Source organism: Leptonotus elevatus, chromosome 5, assembly GCF_054856555.1.
Source record: "Leptonotus elevatus isolate MCC_2025b chromosome 5, RoL_Lele_1.0, whole genome shotgun sequence".
Taxonomy (NCBI): Eukaryota; Metazoa; Chordata; class Actinopteri; order Syngnathiformes; family Syngnathidae; genus Leptonotus; species Leptonotus elevatus.
The window spans coordinates 16975303-16994164 of record NC_141243.1 but is presented as its reverse complement, the minus strand read 5'-3'; the positions used below and the strand labels follow the sequence as shown (position 1 = coordinate 16994164).

Genomic DNA, 18862 nt, shown 5'->3' with positions numbered 1-18862 from the left:
GAAATGCACACTTATAGGAGGAGATGAAGCAGCATTGGTTCAAATACAAACATGAAGATGTTCACGCTGAGCCAAACTGATTGACTATGTACAAGGACATCTTTAAAATGAGATTGATGAGATTGGTGCACCATGAAATTGATACAAATACAGTTACAACACGTTGATTGTTCACACCAAACAACCCATTAAATGAACATAGTTGACGGAGAATCATAATCACAAAACCACAACATTCATTCATAAACAGAGCGGACTCTTGTAAATGATAACAAAAAAGGGTTGCCCCTTTTTCCCCCCATATGAAGCCCACCGAGGACAGAAAGGAACATTCATAGTAGGTATGCCATGCAAAGGTACCTGTGGCATGCTGCATGTTCAGTGTTTGTTAGAGATACTGCTCACATCCAACTATGTGTGCAGGGGAGGCATGCACAAGCACAAGCAGGGCAAGGGAAGGACATTGTGGGGGAAGAGAAAATAGAAAGGGGAGGCTGATGAACACAGACGCAAAGTAGGGGAGAGAGCGAGGGTCACCTCCCCTCTCCCAGTGGGTGCTGAGTGCACACACAGCCTGTGTGAGGTGAATCATTCACAGAGCGGACACTTACAAACGTGGGAGTTTCAAGACTCTTACAAAAAAAAAAAAAAAAAAATCACAAAAGAAAAATGCACGAAAACGTCGCAAGTAAATCAAAGGAAAAATATGGGTCAGAGGTCAACATGAGGTCGGCATGAGGTCAGAGTTCGGAGGGCGGTGAGGAGGAGGAAGAGTAAGGCTGCAAATGACATGTCCACAGAAACAGAGAAGGACAGATTCACAGGGAATGACAACAGAGCTCCCAAAATGACATCCAGTGCACCGACAGCATTATTAGTCCCAAAGAAAATCAAACTGACCTTCATGCAACGTCAGGCACGACAAGTTCATCAAAATCAAATCAGAAACTCTCTCCAGACTTCCAGGGAGTGTTTTATTCTGTCTCCATATAATTCTGAGTGACTTAACTGTGAAGGATTTTGGCAGGAATATAGTAGACAAAAAGTAAAGCAACTTGGATTTAATTTCCTGTTATGTAATTTTTTTTTTGGGGCACACATAAAACGATCATAGCAGAAGTTGGTGCCAACTGTACAACATCCATGCATGGAAGTCTGCTTGCAGTTCTTTAAAAACGTACTTTACAAACTGTGCTCCTCCCACACCAGTGTTAAAGGGAATGATAGGAGCCGTGTGATAATACCAACTATAAAATGTGAAAATACCAAAACCCAGTCTAACCCACGCCTTCGCAGATTTGACACATTATATCCAAGTAAATAATTTATTTAGTATACTCAACCTGATCTATTAAAAAAAAACATAATTTAAGAGTTCAGAAATTGTTTTCAAATATATTAAAAAAAGAAAAGAAAATCAGTACTCATTATATTGTATTATTACGCATTTACAACACCAAACAACTACAATGACAGAGCTGACAATGCCTTTGGGAGGCAGGTAGGACAAGACAAGACGGCATTCAGATTCACATCTGATGTGATCTGAATGATTTCTTCCTTTCTTGAGCTTTGGTTTCTATGCATGGTTACATCTTGTTACGTTGCCTCCAGTTTTCACAGAATTGCGCCACTAGCCTCTCGGACCTCGGACACAGGCATGAGTGACCAACTTTCTAGTGCTGAAAATGGAGTCAATAAGATGTAGGGCATGTGTGAAAGAAACCATAAGTAAAAGGAGTCAAGGACAGTGCACCGACTCTTGCTAGTCAGGCAACCCTTATGATCGAAGTATGGTTTGATCATGTACAACAATGTGTTGCTATATGCAGCAGGAATACTTAGGAGGTGGATGCTTACATCTTATCAAATCAACCATGAAGAAAAGAAAAAAAAACAATCAGAACAATAGGTAGATCTGAGATGAGACCCAATACAGGAGCTACTTCAAAAATCCGACTTTTACAAGTTGCCTAACACATTGACAGAGAGGTATTCATTTTTTTTTGTTTCATTAATTAGCTCCACAAGAAGGGCAAAATATAAACAGCTCTCAGTAAAATGCAGTTCTACACAACTGCAAACAACAAACCACAATAAATGTTGATACAACTCTTGTATTTGATCTCATTACAGTCTAAAAACAGTTTGGTCAAAAATAACCCAATTTGGGTCAAAAGAAGACCAACTTGCTACTTGGTACTTTTGTATAAAGCAATTCAGAAAGTTGGGGAAAATTGACCCAAGTAATGAGTTGGTCCCGTTTACAAAAAAAAGAAAAAAGTGCTCAATAAAAAACCCAAAAGGTTCGATCAGTGCCCTTTTGACCCATACTGGGTTGTTTTTGACCAAACTGTTTCTAAAGTGTGGACTCTACTTGGATCAATGGGTCGTTTTAAACAAAACAAACCCAGACAAATTGGGTCATTTTGTACAAAGCAACCCAGAAAGTTGGGTTAAAGTGACCCAAGTAGCAGGTTGGTCCCATTTTGACCACCAAAAATGAAACAAAACGAAACAAAATGAAATACAAAACAAAACAAAACGTTTTTTTTGTGTGCTAAATGAACCCAGAAAATTGAGTTTGTCACTTTTTGACCCACATTGGTTAATTTTTTTACCCAATTGTTTTTAGAGTTTTGAGTCTACACTCTAGTTGGGTCAATTTGACCTAATTTTCTGGGTTGCTTTGTACAAAATGACTAGATTTTTTGGGGGGTTGTGTTTTGTCCAAAATGACCCAGAAATCTCGACCAAATTGACCCAAGTAGCAGGTCAGTCCCATTTTGACCCAAATTGGGTTATTATTTACCCAACTGTTTTGAGAGTGTAGATTGTGAAGGTTTATCTAACAAGTTTAGTGGAAGACTACACAGGTTGTACTGCAGTAGGAGTGTCCTGAGTCCATGAGCATTTTGCTGTGCTTACTTCCTGCAAAGGTCTCAAAGCAGCATTCATACACATTAGATGAGTAGGCAAATAAGAGGGGGGAATTCAGAGAGGTCTTCGGAAGATGTTAGGGAGGAAGGTGAAACGAAAGCTCACCATTGGTCATAGCAGGAGAGAGGTGTTCTCTTTCGTTATGTCGTCTGCAGAGTTCCCGAGAGCCTTGTCTGGGAGGTTGTGCTGGTTGGCCCTCGAGCATGGTGACGATGTCCATGCGATCAATGCTCTTCAGGGCCGCATATAATGTCTCCACTGCAGTGGTGCAAGGCAACAAGCAAAAAGAGAACTCTCAGGACAAATCGCTAGCTGGACTGTGAAGGATTTGGAGCAGCCTGCACTGACTTTTGGCTCTCTTGCCCTCGCGAGTTGCCCACAGGTTGAGTAGTGCAGAACTCTGCTCCAGTAAGGAGTTGGGATTCTCCACACGGATTTTATTGATGTCATCCACACTGAGCTGAAGCTCACGGGCCAACTCTAAGGAGAATGAAGAGCAAACAAGTGCATTACAATCCCTGCAATCCTATCCACATATTGCAGACATAAACAATGGACTGGAGACCTTCTGACACAAGGAAAACACTGCATTAACTCACCAGCCCAGCTCAGTCCCAACTGTTCTGCAATCACAGCCATCTTGAGCTCAGTCCTCTCCATGGCGCTCATTGAGGCTGCAAGAGCCAGAACACAATTAAGTGACCTCGTTCTTGTGAGGAAAATGCTACTAAAATGTTGCAAAACATATTGTTTTGATTATATTTAGCAGATTTATGACTAACTTTTTTTTTAAGTAACTCATTTCACAGTCACTCAGACCCTGATAAGTTCTGTTTGATTAAAGAAGCAGGAAGAGGTGATTCGTACCCATGGCAGGCTCGTTCAGGGCACTGTATCTTTCTCTTAGAGCCAGTGGGGTTAAAGTTCGTCTGCGGTCTTCACTTCCAATAATCTGCCAATCAAGTACACAACAATGATGGTGGTAGAAAGCGAGAGAGGTGTTGATGTGCACTGACTGAGTTGTACCTTGATACAAGGAGGCATGGTGATGTTGAGGTTACACAACACATGTTGACTGTCTTCATACTTGGTGGTCTTGCGAAGGAAAGACAGGAAGCCAGTGTGCTCTTTGCTGCTATCTCTCACCTGACACACAAGACCAATAGGAACAATGAAGACATACTCACACGCTGTACACTTGAATGAACGCTTTAAAGTCAAACCCCCTCCCAACATTCTTCACAATAATATGTTCTATGCAGCCCTACTAGTCTAAATACGGTATTCTGATTAATATTGCATTAGTGGAATATGAGTTAAGCAGCAAAATCCAGCAGTTTTTTAATCAATATCAGAAGGCGGCCATTTTGCCACTTGCCGTCGAGTGAAAATGACATCACAGTTGTTCAGGTCTCAGGTAACAACCAATCACAGCTCAGCTTCAGAAAACAGGTGAGCTGTGATTAGTCGTTGCCTGAGCCCTGAGCAACTGTGATGTCATCTTCAGTCGACAGCAAGTGGCAAAATGGCCGCCCCCAGAGATTAATAAAAATGACAGAATTTTGCTGCATAACTCACAAATGTAATATTAATCAGAATGTCATGTTTAGACTAGTGAGGTCACATGTAACATATTATTGTCAAGAAATGTTTACGGTTGACTTCCTCTTTAACCGGACATGTTGCCACCTTAACAGAGACAGGAAGTCTGTTATCTCTAAAGGCCTGGAAGCTGAAGCAGCGAGGCTGCTGGGCGGCCTTCCGCACTGGTACGAGATTCCCGGAACATTCCAGGTGAAGCGGCATACCCTCCATCACCTGAGGGAGGAGTAACGAAGATTTTCCAATATGGAATACTGTTTTGTGAAGTTATGCTTTTACACTTTTGACCAACTGACCTCAATGTCCCTACTACGGGCCACTTCTGTGAAGTTCTCATGCTGTTCCAGGGTTTTATCCATTTTATCGTCTGTCATGCAGTAACAGCGCAGGCGGCCTTCGCGTAACTCGTTCATCTTGGCAAAAACCACAAACTTGGCCATGTAAGGTACAGCTGACAGCTCTTTGTAGAGGAGGTTGGCGAAGGAGACAGATTCTGCAGTACGAGGGCAGTCCGCAAGCCAGAACCTTAGAGGCCCAAAAGGAAAAGAAAAAGAAAAACGAAAGACAGAGTAAATGATATACACATGCAACATTAGATAAACTTGAATAATCCAAAACATTCAATTTCAATAGTGGTTGCTAAATTGAGCATTATCTGTTACTCAAAGGGATACTTGACTCATTGAGCCATTTTCAACAGTAAGAAGATAATATTTTGTCTATAATTATTGTGATAACTTCATTATTTTTCATGAACAATTAATACATTTAACTCATTTGCTCCCAAAAACGTATAAATACATTCTGTTTTAAGTGTCCCAAAGACATATTTATATGTTCTATTTAGGCTAGAGCATACAGGTTTTGATGCAGCCTCTCAACTGCAAAGAACAGTTGAAGAAATGGTAGCTATTACTCAAACAGCCAGCAGGTGGCAGCAGTGCAAAATAGATCAACCAGGGCCATGTTGAAAAAAAAGCTCATTTACTCGCAGTTCTAAATAGATTTGTGAATAATGATGAAACTTAGCTATATTCTAATGTTAATTGCTGCAAAACGGAAACAGATAGAAATATACCTTTTTTTCCGGATGAAAGAAGATATTTTAATCTTTGATGTTTTTATAGCAATAGAACACAATATTCTGTGGGCCTTGCAAAATCAGTCAAAATCCAGTAAAACAGCTGGAAGTGAAAGGGATTGCTTCTGTGAAAATGGCTGGGAGTGAAAGGGATTGCTTCTGTGAAAATGGCTGGGAGTGAATGAGTTTTTAAAAACTAATGTTTTGGGATCACCTGTGCTGAGGAAATAAGTGGCTCAGTTTGCTGACCAAACCCCTGAAAACAGGTGGGTCCTCACTACAGGTGATGCCATCTTCAGTCAAAATCAAGTGAACCAAATGTGTTTTTAAAGGTATTAATTGTACATGAAAAAAAAAAAATGAAGTTATCAAATTTATTCTGGATAAAATATTAAATTTTTACAGTTGAAGATGGCTCAATGAGTTAAGTATCCCTTTAAAGGCGCCATTTTAGCTCCAGCTCTTATGCAAGTGTACCTAATGTTGTGTCCTGTGGGTATGGTTGGTTAAGTGTAACCAAGTGAACTTACCGTGCAGAGACATTGGTGGTAAAACTGGCACATTCATTAGCGTAGACAAGCTTAGTGGTACCAGTGATGTCCTCCCATTGGGCGGCAGCTGTTCCACCTGAGAAGCACAAGATAAGCTGTAGGTGAATACAGACTTATTGGTTTTGACTCATAGGAGGTTCCTTGAATGAGTGGACCAACAAGTAGTCCCACCCAGTGGTGGCATGTAGGTACCTATGACAGAGCAAAGCAGGCGCAGACTGGTGGTATCACCCTCCCCGGAGTCTCGGGGGGTCTCCCGCCAGGACGGAGGCAGAGGGATGCGGAGGCCGATGGGTCGGTGGAATTTTCGTCGCCGAGGCTCGACCGTCACCACAGGGCTAAAGTTGGCTTGGTTACCAAGCAGCTTAGCGACCAACTCATCAGGAACGGGCTGAGCCTGGGGTCAAATGTCAGTGATGCAGAGGTGGAGCACCAGACCGGTGCAGAAGTGATGAAGCAGAATGTACAAATGTGATGAGGAGTTGAAGTTGAGAAGGGAAAGAAATGAGACCAGAGTAAATAAAAGAAAACTCAACTAACATTGCTTTTAATAATGCAGAGAAAAATCAAACCAAACTGTTTGTGTGAGATAATAAATCATTTTTATTGTGTGAGACTTGATATCAATGGTTGCTATATATTTTCCCAAGGAAGAAACATAAAACATTACTAAAACAATAACATAAACGAACAGTATAACTTAAGATTGGGTGCTGAAACTCATGCCCATATTCATTTTACTTTAATTCATTTACAATTGACATATTAATCTTACAACATGAGTTCTACTTTTTCAGAATAAATCGTTAGTTTATCTAAACAAATTCTGGTGTCTAACAGACAAGAGGAAGGTCCATAAATGCAGGTACTTGATGTGTCTAACATTTCATTTGATTACTGTTCAGTCATTATATTCATATTTATAAATGACATTGTTCTCCCATGTAGTGATACTTGTGAACTAGAGACACGAAATTGCACTTCAGATATCCGATCATTTGTTGCATATTAACGTAATGAATAAACAAAAAGAAAATAAATGGTGGATTACTGTAGTTTAAATCATATTGAAATTGGATTTCTAAAGTTTTTAGATCCAATAAAATGATAGATGTCGTGTAAGCTATACTGTCTAAACACTAATCAACATAGTAGATTTTCTGACTATTCTTGCAGCTGTGTAAATGGTGTTTCCAAGTTTACAGCAATGTATATACAGTGCATCTGGTCCAGCAGATCATTGTAATGAGCAAACAAATACAGAGATTAAAGGTCCAATGAAGAGATCAAGTTTTGAATAAGTGAAATTAAAGAATTTCCTAGGGGCGCATGCATCAGGCCTCCTTTTCTCAGTAAAGAAATCATCAAATGACAGAAAATCATAAAGAACAATGGTGAAAAAACATACCAGAATAAAAAAAAAAAAACAATATATGGACATAAGTATTGGGTACACAATCAACAAATAAATTCATTAGGGCAAGACACTTTTGAATTGAATTCCCTTTCAAGAGATTCTAACTTCTAACTGTTTGGAGAGGGTCATTTTCTGTTGGGTCACAGTGCACAATGTGAGGCTCAGATGAGTTGGGGAGAAGCGCTAAGAATTATAAAACGGACTGTCCTCCAGTTTCAACATCAACGTCACCTCTGACACAAATACTTTTCTGGATGAAGAAAACTTCTGTTTTCTGAAAACATGGGAGCTGTTGTAGCTGCACAGGAGGGACAAACTTAAAATAAACTTCCATTTTCAGGTCCAGAAAGGTCTCCCAAAATGTATGTCCATACAGTGTAAGAGTAAAGAAATGAGAGGGGAAAAAAACAACATAAGGCCACAAGCTTGCATTTAAGTGTAAAGATGCAAAGTGCATGCACTGTGGGACATTGACAACAAAATAAGATCACAAGCATGCAAGAAAAGCTGATATGATGATGAATAGATTCCACATGCTTTTATTTTCATGATTTTGTCTTTCTTCCTTCCTTCTCCTCATCGTCCCATCTCACCTGCAGTCCCAGACGGACTCGCTTGGTGACCGCCGTCTCTGGAAACGTCGCCTGGACCAGGGGCACCAGTTTGCTCATCAATGAAGCTCCCTCAGGTCCGATCAGGTCGCTCTCTTGCTGGACCCGCGATACGACGGCAAAATAAAGCGGGAAGTCGGTTGAGATGATGCGGCGAATTCGCTTCTTCACAAGTTCCTCCTGACTTTCCAAGTCTGTGTGCATAAAAAAATGACTCAATGAAATGATTTGTGCATCAAGCTGTGGTCATGGTGTGAAGACCTCCACGGGGAATAATTCTTACCCTCGTCCATCCCATTGAGGATTGTTTCAAGAACTTCATCGCCATAGCGATTGCGGTGTTCTTTCCACACAGATCCATTCTCACTCCTCAGCACCACAAGTTCACGGTCGCCGTGACTCAAAGCGGCAAAGTGAGGGATCTCCACAATCACCGGTCTGTCACATGACATTAACACAGGAATTATTTTGTGAAAACGTCCTCTTATCATTTTATTATTTTGTAAAAACTATCATGGTATAATCATTTGTGCCATCCAAAGGTCCTTTTAACGCATTTCCTTCAACTAGGTTTTACACAAAATTAGGGATGGGTTCAAAAATTTAAATAATCGATAGAGTCAATTTTCCTTTTCGAGCCTGATATGTTTTCATAGAACCTTGAATTAATTATTTTAATATCTCTTTTCCCATACATTTATAAGAAAATAGAATTTTAAAGACCAAATTTTGCGTGGTCTATCCACAACGAATCTCAGTGGGAGTGGATTAAAATTTTAAATCCCAAGTATCCTGGTGAGATACTATAGTATAACTAAATACATAATAGTATAGCATAAATCAGGGTTCACCAATTCGGGTCCTCGAGGTCCGGAGTCCTGCAGGTTTTAGGCGTTTCCGCCGACCAACACTCCTGATACAAAAGATCAGGATCGTTATCAGGCATGCTGATGAGTTGATTATATGAATCGGGTGTGCTAGTGGGCGGAAACATCTAAAACCTGCAGGACCTCGAGGACCGGAAATGGTGAACCCTGGTATAAATAATAAGTAAAGACAAACAATTGCTTCCTCACCCAAGAAACTGCATGCCAGCTGGGCCGAGGGAGATGATTCTGCTGGCCAGGCCCTCTCCCTCCACAAGCGGAGGTGGGCTGGTAAGCTTCTGCGGCTTCACCAAGCGGCAGGTGATGCGGGTGGGAGCCGCACAGGTCCTTGGCGGGATGATGACCCGCAGACCATTGTGCCGACTGCCTCGCATTGAGCCGCCGCGGGCATCCACCATAAAACTGACCAGGAACCTGTTATTGGAGATGAACCAAAGTTTTTAAATACGGATCACAGTTTAGGGTTGTGAAATGTTCTGCTGAGCTGACCCTGTGTGTATGGGACTAGCGACTGGGCTGACGTTGTCTGATGTTTCAGTTGCTGGGCTGCTGGGAATCAAAGAGTCTTCATCGTACTCTTTTGGCAGTGGAAGTGGAGTGTGCTGCAGGCAGAAGACGACAAAACGCTGGAAAACCAAAACTACAGTACAATGTTTTAAATGTTAATAGTAGACAAGAGACAGGATTAATGTTAGAAATAATGTTTATTTTTGGAATAGAAATCTATGTGATGTTATACGATTTCCATCCCCCCCTTTTTTAATATTTGTTTATTTATAATAATATTTTGTATGCAGCCCCACTGGTCTAAATATGGCATTCTAGTTACTATTGCGTTAGTGGAATAAGAGTTATGAAGCAAAATCCAGCCTTTTTTATCCATCTCAGAGGGCGGCCATTTTGCCACTTGCTGTCGACTCAACATAAATGTTGCTCAGGTCTCAAGTAACAACCAATCGCAGCTCAGGTTCAATACACAGTTGAGCTGTGATTGGTCGTTGCCTGAGCCCTGAGCAACATCAATGTCATTTTCAGTCGACAGCAAGTAGCAAAATGGCCGCCCTCTGAGATGGATAAAAATGGCTGGATTTTGCTTCATAACTCTTATTCCACAAATGTAATATTAATCCTAATGTCATGTTTAGACTAGTCACATATAACATATTATTGTTAAGAAATGTTTAAGGTTGACGCCCACTTTGTATAACAATGTTTTGACAGCGTCAATCAAAACTCAACATAAAAGTAGAATTTGGCCTTTGTATTGATCTCATGGGATTGAGCAAGTTGTCGTAATTTTAGACTATACTTTAGATATGCTATTGTGACCACGTTGAAGCATCCTTGAGAAAGATACTGAACCTCCAGTTGCTCCTGATGCGGCGTCATCAGAAGGTGAATGCAAAGTCAAATGTAAAGCGCTTTGAAGGCCTTGTAAGGTTGATAAGCGCTATATAAATGAAGTACCATTTATTTCTGTTGCAGACCAGGGTAATTTACACGGTCGCTTGACTGCTTTTAGAAAATAAATGCATGAAGATTTAAAACTGAGCTTTAAAAAGAGACTTTCCATGGACTCTAACAATAGTTAAAAGAATGTGCTACATTTCGAAAAACAAACATTTAAGCAAATTATGAGTAAGAAAATTGACCTTCTAAATGAGTGAGTGATGAATTTGATTAGCCAATTCATGTATTGTGCTCAACCTGATCTAGCTCGTGCTCTTTGAGGATCACAGTCTCGGGTGAAACACGTGGAATCCTGGGAATGGCTGGAGAGTAATTTCTGTTGAATGAGAAACAAACAAACAAAAAAAGTCAAACTGAGGTTGTTCCTCTGGTGCTCCCCCCTGGTGTTTTTTCCCCCCCTAATGGTTAGTAATCTATGTTGAGTCCCCTGCTATTCAGTTTGGCTCTCTCCCCTGCTTCCCTGCCCCCTTACGCTGTGCCCAGCCCTCTCTCGTACTCCAGTGACTTCTTTGGGGAGAGGAAATCGTCATCGTGGTCTTTCATGTCATCCGTCTTCATGTACCTGGCCCCTTCTGTCCCCAGGAGCTCCTCTCCTTCATAGAACAACATGCCAAAGAGAGCGAACAGACCGAGGTCAGGTTGGTCAAACCGCAAAAAGGGGAAAGAGAAAGAGAGAAAAGGGCAAGGTGTTAATCAGCCGTTTGAAGGGTTAGACATCACGGAGACCAGGCGAGATGAAGCATGAATAATGTGGATCTGCACAGTCACTTGTTAATGCAAATAATAACAAACACTTGAACGATGACAATTAATGTTTTTGATGAAACACCACCTATTTCAAATTTGAGTGGTCACATTACAAATGTAGTCACGAGAACACGAATGATTACGCAGTAAGATGATGACAATAACATCAAGTCTTCACAACAGAAAGCGAGGCAGCATATTCTAATGTGAGTAAAGTTGATTACTTACTCCTCCAAACAAAATGGCCACTTTTTTATGTTCAAAGGTAATACATAATTTTTGACCATGTCAGCTTTTACCCCCTGAAAAAAAAGTGTACAGTTCACTGGTTCATATGGGTTATTGGATCATGAGAGTCCTGGATCTCTAGTGCAGTGATTCTCAACCTTGTTTGAGTGACGTACCGCCTGTGAAATATTTTTTAATCCAAGTAAACCCTAACCAACACAAAGCATTTCTGATTGGAAAAAAAGAAAGATAAAATACCTAAAACCGAGTGCTGTGCCATTATTGTCAGATTTTTTAAAACCTTGGAATTCTCTTTGTATTTACTCTTGAACTATTTGGAAATAAAAAGATATAACTAAAAAAAGGAAAACAATTATTTAATCATAAATAAAGGTATGGAGAGATGCTGGGTTTTTAGGACACTGAAATCGAATACCTTACTGAATATAAAATACATTTTCTGAACTTATATTTTTATGAAATATTTACGTATACTTTTGAAATATATTTTAATATCTCCCGTACCCCCTGGAGTGCCTTCACGTAACCCCAGAGGTAAACGTACCCCCATTTGAGAACCACTGCTCTAGTGTACTGTGTGTTTGTGCGTTATCACATGTAGTACACATTTTAAACATCGCCCGAGCTAGTACTTTCTATATTTGAAGCAACAGTAAAAGACAGTTAAAATACTACAGTCGATACTAATTCTATCAAATGTGGGCGTGTCAATTAATTTTGACCGTCCCTCATTCCTCAATCATAAAATATTTTGAACCGAATCTAACTGTAATCGTCAACCCATGAATCTGTCAAACGTTATTTTAACCGATGTTCTGTTATGTATAAATTACAGCCGCCATATTAGGACCAACGGTAAATTTCATGGGCCCAGTCCGTCAATAGTTAGCTCAACTTTGATTTGCAACGCTTCACCACTCACTCAGTCTGCTTGACATGATGTTATTGTTTCGGTCGTAACTGTCACGAATAACACCGCATACGGCCAACAGACTCAATACGTCCTCTTTTTAGGACCCTTAGCCGTTCAATAACCTGCCTGACTTAAAATGGCTCATCAAAGGACCCTTGGCTGTCTAACAACGTGCCAGGTGTCAAGTAAACAAATTGAGCACTAAATGAATGCTTGCATAAGCCAAGCAGTAATGAGGAATTCACAACAGAAACAAAACATTATCATTGCGGTCTTTAGTCACCTCACGTGAGCTACACGGCCAGCTATCAGTATTGGGCCTGAGCCAAAAGAGAGAAGGCTTGGAGAATGGTGTGCGAGGAAGCTAACATACATGGGAAGTGTAGCTATATTTACTTGTTTATATAAGAAGAGAAAGAGTGGCTCGGCCCAGTCCCAGAAAATAAGTGGAAGTAAGTACACTGCGCTGTGTCAGCGAAATGGGTGTCCGTCAGTGCTTCTGTCATTCGTCAGCAAAATTTTGCTAGTACTGACCCGGTTATTGATGATTACATTGACGGGTGAAATCCCACTCCCGGCAAGTTTCCTGTCAACTGTTAATCGTAAACAAAATGGGCGCCTGTCATTGACGGAAGGATTGATGGACCTTCTCTCAATATTGACGGAACGCGCCGCTCTCAATCCTACATTTGTGATTCAGTAGTTGTAAAAGACTTAAAAGTGTTAACATTTAATATAATACACATTATACTATAACAAATGCTACAGTTGAATTCCAAGTGTATACGTTGAGCTTTTTCAATTACAACTAAGAGGCTAAGAGGAGTTGCAGTCAGGTTCTAATTTTGAGTCATTACAAGGAAATGAAGCCTACCCACAAGTGCTCAATGATGCAGAATTCAATTTAGCTGTGATTAGAACACCAAAAACATAACTCCATGCACATGTTTTCGCCCATACATTAGAGAATGAGTGTTACTGCAGAGACATGTAAAGGTTACAGACAGTGTTACTATGCGCACATGGCACTGAGGAGCGGAAGTGGACAGCAAAGTGAACGTCACCAGACAAGAGGGCAGAAGATAACAATGGACAGGGTGAGCTTGAAATGGAGACACATTCTCTTCTTTATTACAGCAATCTCCCAATGGCACACATGGAGATAAAAAGACATGCATACCTAATGTTAGCTGTGCAAGTCCTAAAAAAGGTGCAAAAGAGTCAAACATGAATAACTGTGGTGCCATTTCAATAAACCTGGTCAATAATATTGCTATTTAACTGACTGTTTGGGGGTCGTACCTTCATCCTCAGACACATCCAGTATCTCATCCACCGTTTCTGGGAAACTCATACGGTGTTTCTCGGTGGTAGTCTAAGTGGCAGAGAACAACGAGATGGAGATGTAAATAGTCTGTTCATACGATTGTCCATGTTGCGCCAAGATTTCAAAACTTCTCACCATGGAAACCGTCTCTTCGGTCACAAGTTTGAGCACGTCAATCACAGAGATGTAGCCCAGCCTCTTGGCAATGGCGAGCGCCGACGTTCCATTCTAACGGACAGAAACGCACAATGAACGCACGAGAACGTTTCATGATGGACGAGGACGTGCCGCCGTGCTCACCGTTGTCGTCTCGTTAGGTTGAGCTCCATGCTTCAGCAGCAGCGTTACAATGTCTGTGTGTCCTTGCTGGGCCGCCTGGTGCAGGGGCGTGTACCCAAGCTGGACAAGATGAGAGACTGTCATCGCTATCACTTTATTTCTTACTTCCTTAATGCTTTTAAGACAGCTGAAAGGCATCTAAATAATGTTATTTCTTGAATGATTTATTCCATCTCAAGAATGGCATCACTTAAAACCATTCCTTAAGAAGCATATTGGTTAGAACTTCCTCTCTGTGTACACTCATATATCTGAAAATGTTAATATTACCCTGACATAGAAACCTGAGTGAAATTAATTGGCTGTACATTGTGTTTATGAAGCATTGCATATACAAATTAATGCTGACACAGTTTGTTCCTGGCCCTGTTCCAGGCAAAATCTTTTATTCAGACTTCACTTTGACCTCCTCCAAACCTGCACAGGAAGTGCCAAATCCTCGGCAACATCCATCACTTGCACGCACATTGATAAATACACTTTATTAATCCTGAGAAGTTAAATTAGGAGACGATGCCAGGGCTTCCTCCCGTGCCTATTTACACATTGTACACACAAATATAGTGTATACAATATGAATTTAATGGCATTTCTGTACATGCATATATAGTTATACAACAGTTAGGACATAAAATGTTGAGTACTAGAATTGTATTAATTAGTTACAGCTATAGAAGTATTGCAGGTGAATTTCACAACCAGCAGGAGAAGCTCACCCGTGTTTTGCTGTTGACGTTAGCCTGTTGCTGCAGCAGGAACTTCACCATTTTGATGTTGCCATAGTGACACGCTACATGGAGAGGCGTGTAGCCCATCTGAGATGACACATTTAAACAGCCCGTGACTTTTAACATTAATGTCTTGCAATGATACATTGGATTGTTTTGATGAACTGATACTTGTGCAAATATGTTGTATACATTAGTATAATTAGGAAATAAAAGTTTTGTGACTAAATACATACAAATGTTCTAAGAGAACTATTTAATGGCTGAAAAACACAATTTGGACTTGCTTACAAATCATGGAAAAAAATCCTAATCAATCATATTGAATTGACATTTACAGCATACGCATATTGACATTACAACACTATTCAATCAGGTTCACAGCATTCAAGTCTTCTATATTTTACAATTATGATGACATTTTGATCACCAACTACTAACTCACATAAGCCATTTCTAGTTGGGACGAAATCATCACCAGGGCAAAATCATTTTCCCCTCCACCTTGCAGGAAATAAGTTGCTAACTTATGGACCAATGCGTCCACTATCGCAAGGTTTATCACTTTTTGAAAATTAGATGCGAGTGGTATTAGAAATTAGTTTGTCGTTGTTGTATGTTTTCTTCTTCCCACTCCCTTACAGGCATCTTGTTTCTACATTTAACATTGACTTTTCTTTACGTCTTTGTTACTGATGTCAATTGGGATATGTTGCCTGAAATATTAAAAAAAAGAAGAAAAAAAAGAAAATGAAAATAATGTTGTTGCACTTGCTCGAATGCACAGTCCACATTGTGAGTGTTAAAATAGCATGCACATCAACATTTGACTTCATAATGACCTTGCAAAGAGACTGTGGACAGGCCGGATGCGGGACATAATTCCCAGGTCTGATCTACGGTATTTGTGACAAAACATCCATGACCTTGTGTACAATAACTATGTGGAAGTGCAATGAGTCAAGGCTATTGCATGTCAGTAATCCGCTAGGATATTAGACTCTAGAGATGTGAATCAGGCTCCTGATTGATTCTGAGAGATCATTTTTAGAAACCTTACCCTTGTGGCTGCATAGACTGATGCTCCTTGCTTCACTAAGATGTCAGCAATGCCAACGTGTCCCTCCTGCGCCACAAGATGGAGCGGGGTCAGTCCACTCTGTGCAGTGGGGAGAAAAATACAAATAAGTCATATACACTTGAAATCACACGTGCACACATATATGTCTAAATTCTCCTCTTGCCTTGTTGCCAAGGTTGACATTCGCCTGTTTAGAGATGAGCAGAGAGACCATGTCGGGCCTTCCTTCCTGCGAGGCCAGGTGGAGAGGCGTGACTCCCTGTAGAGACTCAGCATTGGCTGACGCTCCATACTGCAACAGGCTGTTAGCTACCTCCATCTGATTCTGCTTGGCTGCAATGTGCAAGGCGGTGTAGCCGTTCTAAATGCAAATTAAGAAGGGCAGTTACAAATGAGTCACGTAGCATGGATTGCATGGATCATATCAGGGGTCAGTAACCTTTTACTGTCAAAGGAGCCATTTTAGGCCAAATAATTAACAAAAAAATCGGTTTGGAGCCGCAAAACATTTGAACATTGTGATGACGGAAACAGTGCATTAGTGCTAGTTTAATGTACTGATTGAGGGCCCAAGAGCTAATTAGAGCTGCACCAGAACAGAAAAATATGCAGCATCCAATAAAAAGTGATTCATTTTCTTTCACCTTTCATCTTCTGTTTATGGATTTTTTTGTAATATTTTCAGACTTCATTTTTCATATCGTTTTAGACTTTCCGGCCTTTCTGTCAAATTTCTGACATTTTTGGCATTTATATGGGCATATTATGATAATTTTCTTCCTCCCTTCTTCCTTTTTTGGACATTTGATGGCTATTTTTTAAAAACTTTTTTCCTCTGCATTTTTTTTTTTTATACATACATTTTCTTAAATTTTTGGCAATTTTGTGGACTTTTTATGGTAAATTTTAGGATTTCTTATTTTGTTCTTGGATGTTTTCTAGCTACTTTTTGAACATTTTCTTTCCTGCTTTTTCTTATATCAATGTTCTGACTTTTTTTGTGGCAATTTTGTGGACATTTTATGGTTACTTTTTGATTATTATTTTTTTGCTGCCTTACAATATTTTTGGGGTAATTTTAAAAACATTTTCATCTACCGTTCGTCTCTCTTTTTCTGACAACTTACAAATTTGGACTCTGACATTTAATTTTTTTTAAACCTAAATTATAAATCCACTTAAATAATACTTCATGTATATGTAAATTTAAATATATGTAAAAAAATATTTATTTCAACTTTTTTTTTTCGAGATCCACAGGGAGCCACAGAAGAGGGACTAAGAAGCCACATGTGGCTCCAGATCCATATGTTGCAGACCTCTGTGCTATATGAATGCACTTAAATATCCCTTACCCTGGCTGCACTGTGTGGGGACCCCCCTTTGCTGACCAGCAGGTTGACAACATCCAGGTTGTTGTGATGCACAGCGACATGGAGAGGAGTCAGACCATTCTGAAAAAAATGATTAAGGTAAATACATATAGAGAACACGTAGTAAGTCTAAACTGATTTATATGTTTCTTGCCTTCCCAGCAGCATTAGGGTTAGCTCCTCTCTCCAGCAAGAGCTCAGCCACATCCACCTTGCCGTACTTGGAAGCCACGTGAAGCGGCGTAAAGCCTTTCTGTACAGGCACCAACAGGAGTATGGACTCGTTATGGAGTTGATTTTAACAGTCAGAAGACAGAAACAACCAAACATGGTTTTGCCTTGCACCTTAGTCATCTTAGTTTGCTGTGCTTCCATGTCCAGCAGAATACGCACAGTTTGCGCGTGGCCCTCCCGGGCAGCGATGTGAAGAGGCGTGTGCCCTGCTGTGGTTGTGGAATTTGGTTTGGCTTTGTGCTCTAACAGCAGTTTCACAATCTCCTTGTGGCCCATTCGACAAGCACAATGCAGGGGTGTTTGGTCATCCTAGCAAAGGTGGTGAGAGATGATATTCCTTGTGATATTTAGCTTAACAATAGTAAAGTTGCTGCTTCAGGTAGTGGGAATCAAATTCCAAATTTGTGATACATTTTTCAGACTACATTTTAAGGTTGGCATTTTCATTCGTGTTTTATATAAACTCTTGTATGTATAGTCTTATGCAAGTGTTGGTATCCACCTTGGCTTTGGCATCCACTGGTGCTGCTTTCTGTAGTAAAAACTCTGCCACCTCAAAGTGTCCTGCTCGGGAAGCCATATGGAGGGGGGTTTCAACTTTCTGTCCACGCACAAACAAATGACACACACACACACACACACACACTATCACAAATCACATATTGGTTCCCTTTTCCAAAAATATCAACACCGCAACTAAATACTCTTACTAATCTTGTCATAAATGACTATTACTCACCACATTAGAAGCGCTAGGCGAAGCTCCTTTCTGCAGCAGGATCTTCACAATGTTGAGGTGGCCCATAAATGATGCCACATGCAAAGGCGTCAAGCCAGACTATTTAAAAAATAATGGAGCTTTAGAAGACTACATATGATCATAGACTATACAATCACACACATACTGTAATAATGTCATTTTTTTGCACTTAATTTAATGAGTTAAACACCTCACCTCTGTCACAGCCTCTAGTGATGCTGCGTGTTTGAGCAGAAGATCGATCACGCGGAGGTGGTTCTTTTTACAAGCAATATGCAAAGGAGTAAAGCCGTTCTGAAAATAGGAATTTTTTTATCTTCAATACAATGCACGCATTTTTGGTTGGATAAGTTAAATTAAAACATAACCTCACTTTAGGTATGCTACAATAATAACTTTCAAGGGAGATAAGGATACTATGATGATATAACGACATTCAGTACGAGCGCTATCCTAACAATAATTTACACTAATAATGCTTTGCTTAAATCATTTAGCAATTATTAATTCATTATGTGATTATAGTTTACTATTGTGGTTGACATTTTCAGT

General features: G+C 40.2%; 1 protein-coding gene across 1 annotated transcript in view; it reads right to left on the bottom strand.

The window, feature by feature from the left end:
* The window catches only part of ank1a (ankyrin 1, erythrocytic a), a 109272-nt gene that overhangs the window by 17076 nt on the left and 73334 nt on the right, over positions 1 to 18862 (bottom strand). The window contains exons 16-43 of the mRNA XM_086076573.1: positions 18506 to 18604; positions 18290 to 18388; positions 18053 to 18151; positions 17662 to 17859; positions 17471 to 17569; positions 17299 to 17397; positions 16107 to 16304; positions 15923 to 16021; positions 14851 to 14949; positions 14096 to 14194; positions 13931 to 14023; positions 13771 to 13843; positions 13649 to 13669; positions 11032 to 11152; positions 10797 to 10875; positions 9579 to 9691; positions 9279 to 9503; positions 8486 to 8640; positions 8185 to 8396; positions 6367 to 6571; positions 6154 to 6250; positions 4839 to 5067; positions 4630 to 4758; positions 3967 to 4086; positions 3808 to 3892; positions 3540 to 3614; positions 3289 to 3420; positions 3046 to 3198 (exon numbers count right to left, since the gene is read on the bottom strand). Coding sequence (XP_085932699.1) covers positions 3046 to 3198; positions 3289 to 3420; positions 3540 to 3614; positions 3808 to 3892; positions 3967 to 4086; positions 4630 to 4758; positions 4839 to 5067; positions 6154 to 6250; positions 6367 to 6571; positions 8185 to 8396; positions 8486 to 8640; positions 9279 to 9503; positions 9579 to 9691; positions 10797 to 10875; positions 11032 to 11152; positions 13649 to 13669; positions 13771 to 13843; positions 13931 to 14023; positions 14096 to 14194; positions 14851 to 14949; positions 15923 to 16021; positions 16107 to 16304; positions 17299 to 17397; positions 17471 to 17569; positions 17662 to 17859; positions 18053 to 18151; positions 18290 to 18388; positions 18506 to 18604 — 3505 coding nt within the window. The remainder of the gene's footprint in view (positions 1 to 3045; positions 3199 to 3288; positions 3421 to 3539; positions 3615 to 3807; positions 3893 to 3966; positions 4087 to 4629; positions 4759 to 4838; positions 5068 to 6153; positions 6251 to 6366; positions 6572 to 8184; positions 8397 to 8485; positions 8641 to 9278; positions 9504 to 9578; positions 9692 to 10796; positions 10876 to 11031; positions 11153 to 13648; positions 13670 to 13770; positions 13844 to 13930; positions 14024 to 14095; positions 14195 to 14850; positions 14950 to 15922; positions 16022 to 16106; positions 16305 to 17298; positions 17398 to 17470; positions 17570 to 17661; positions 17860 to 18052; positions 18152 to 18289; positions 18389 to 18505; positions 18605 to 18862) is intronic.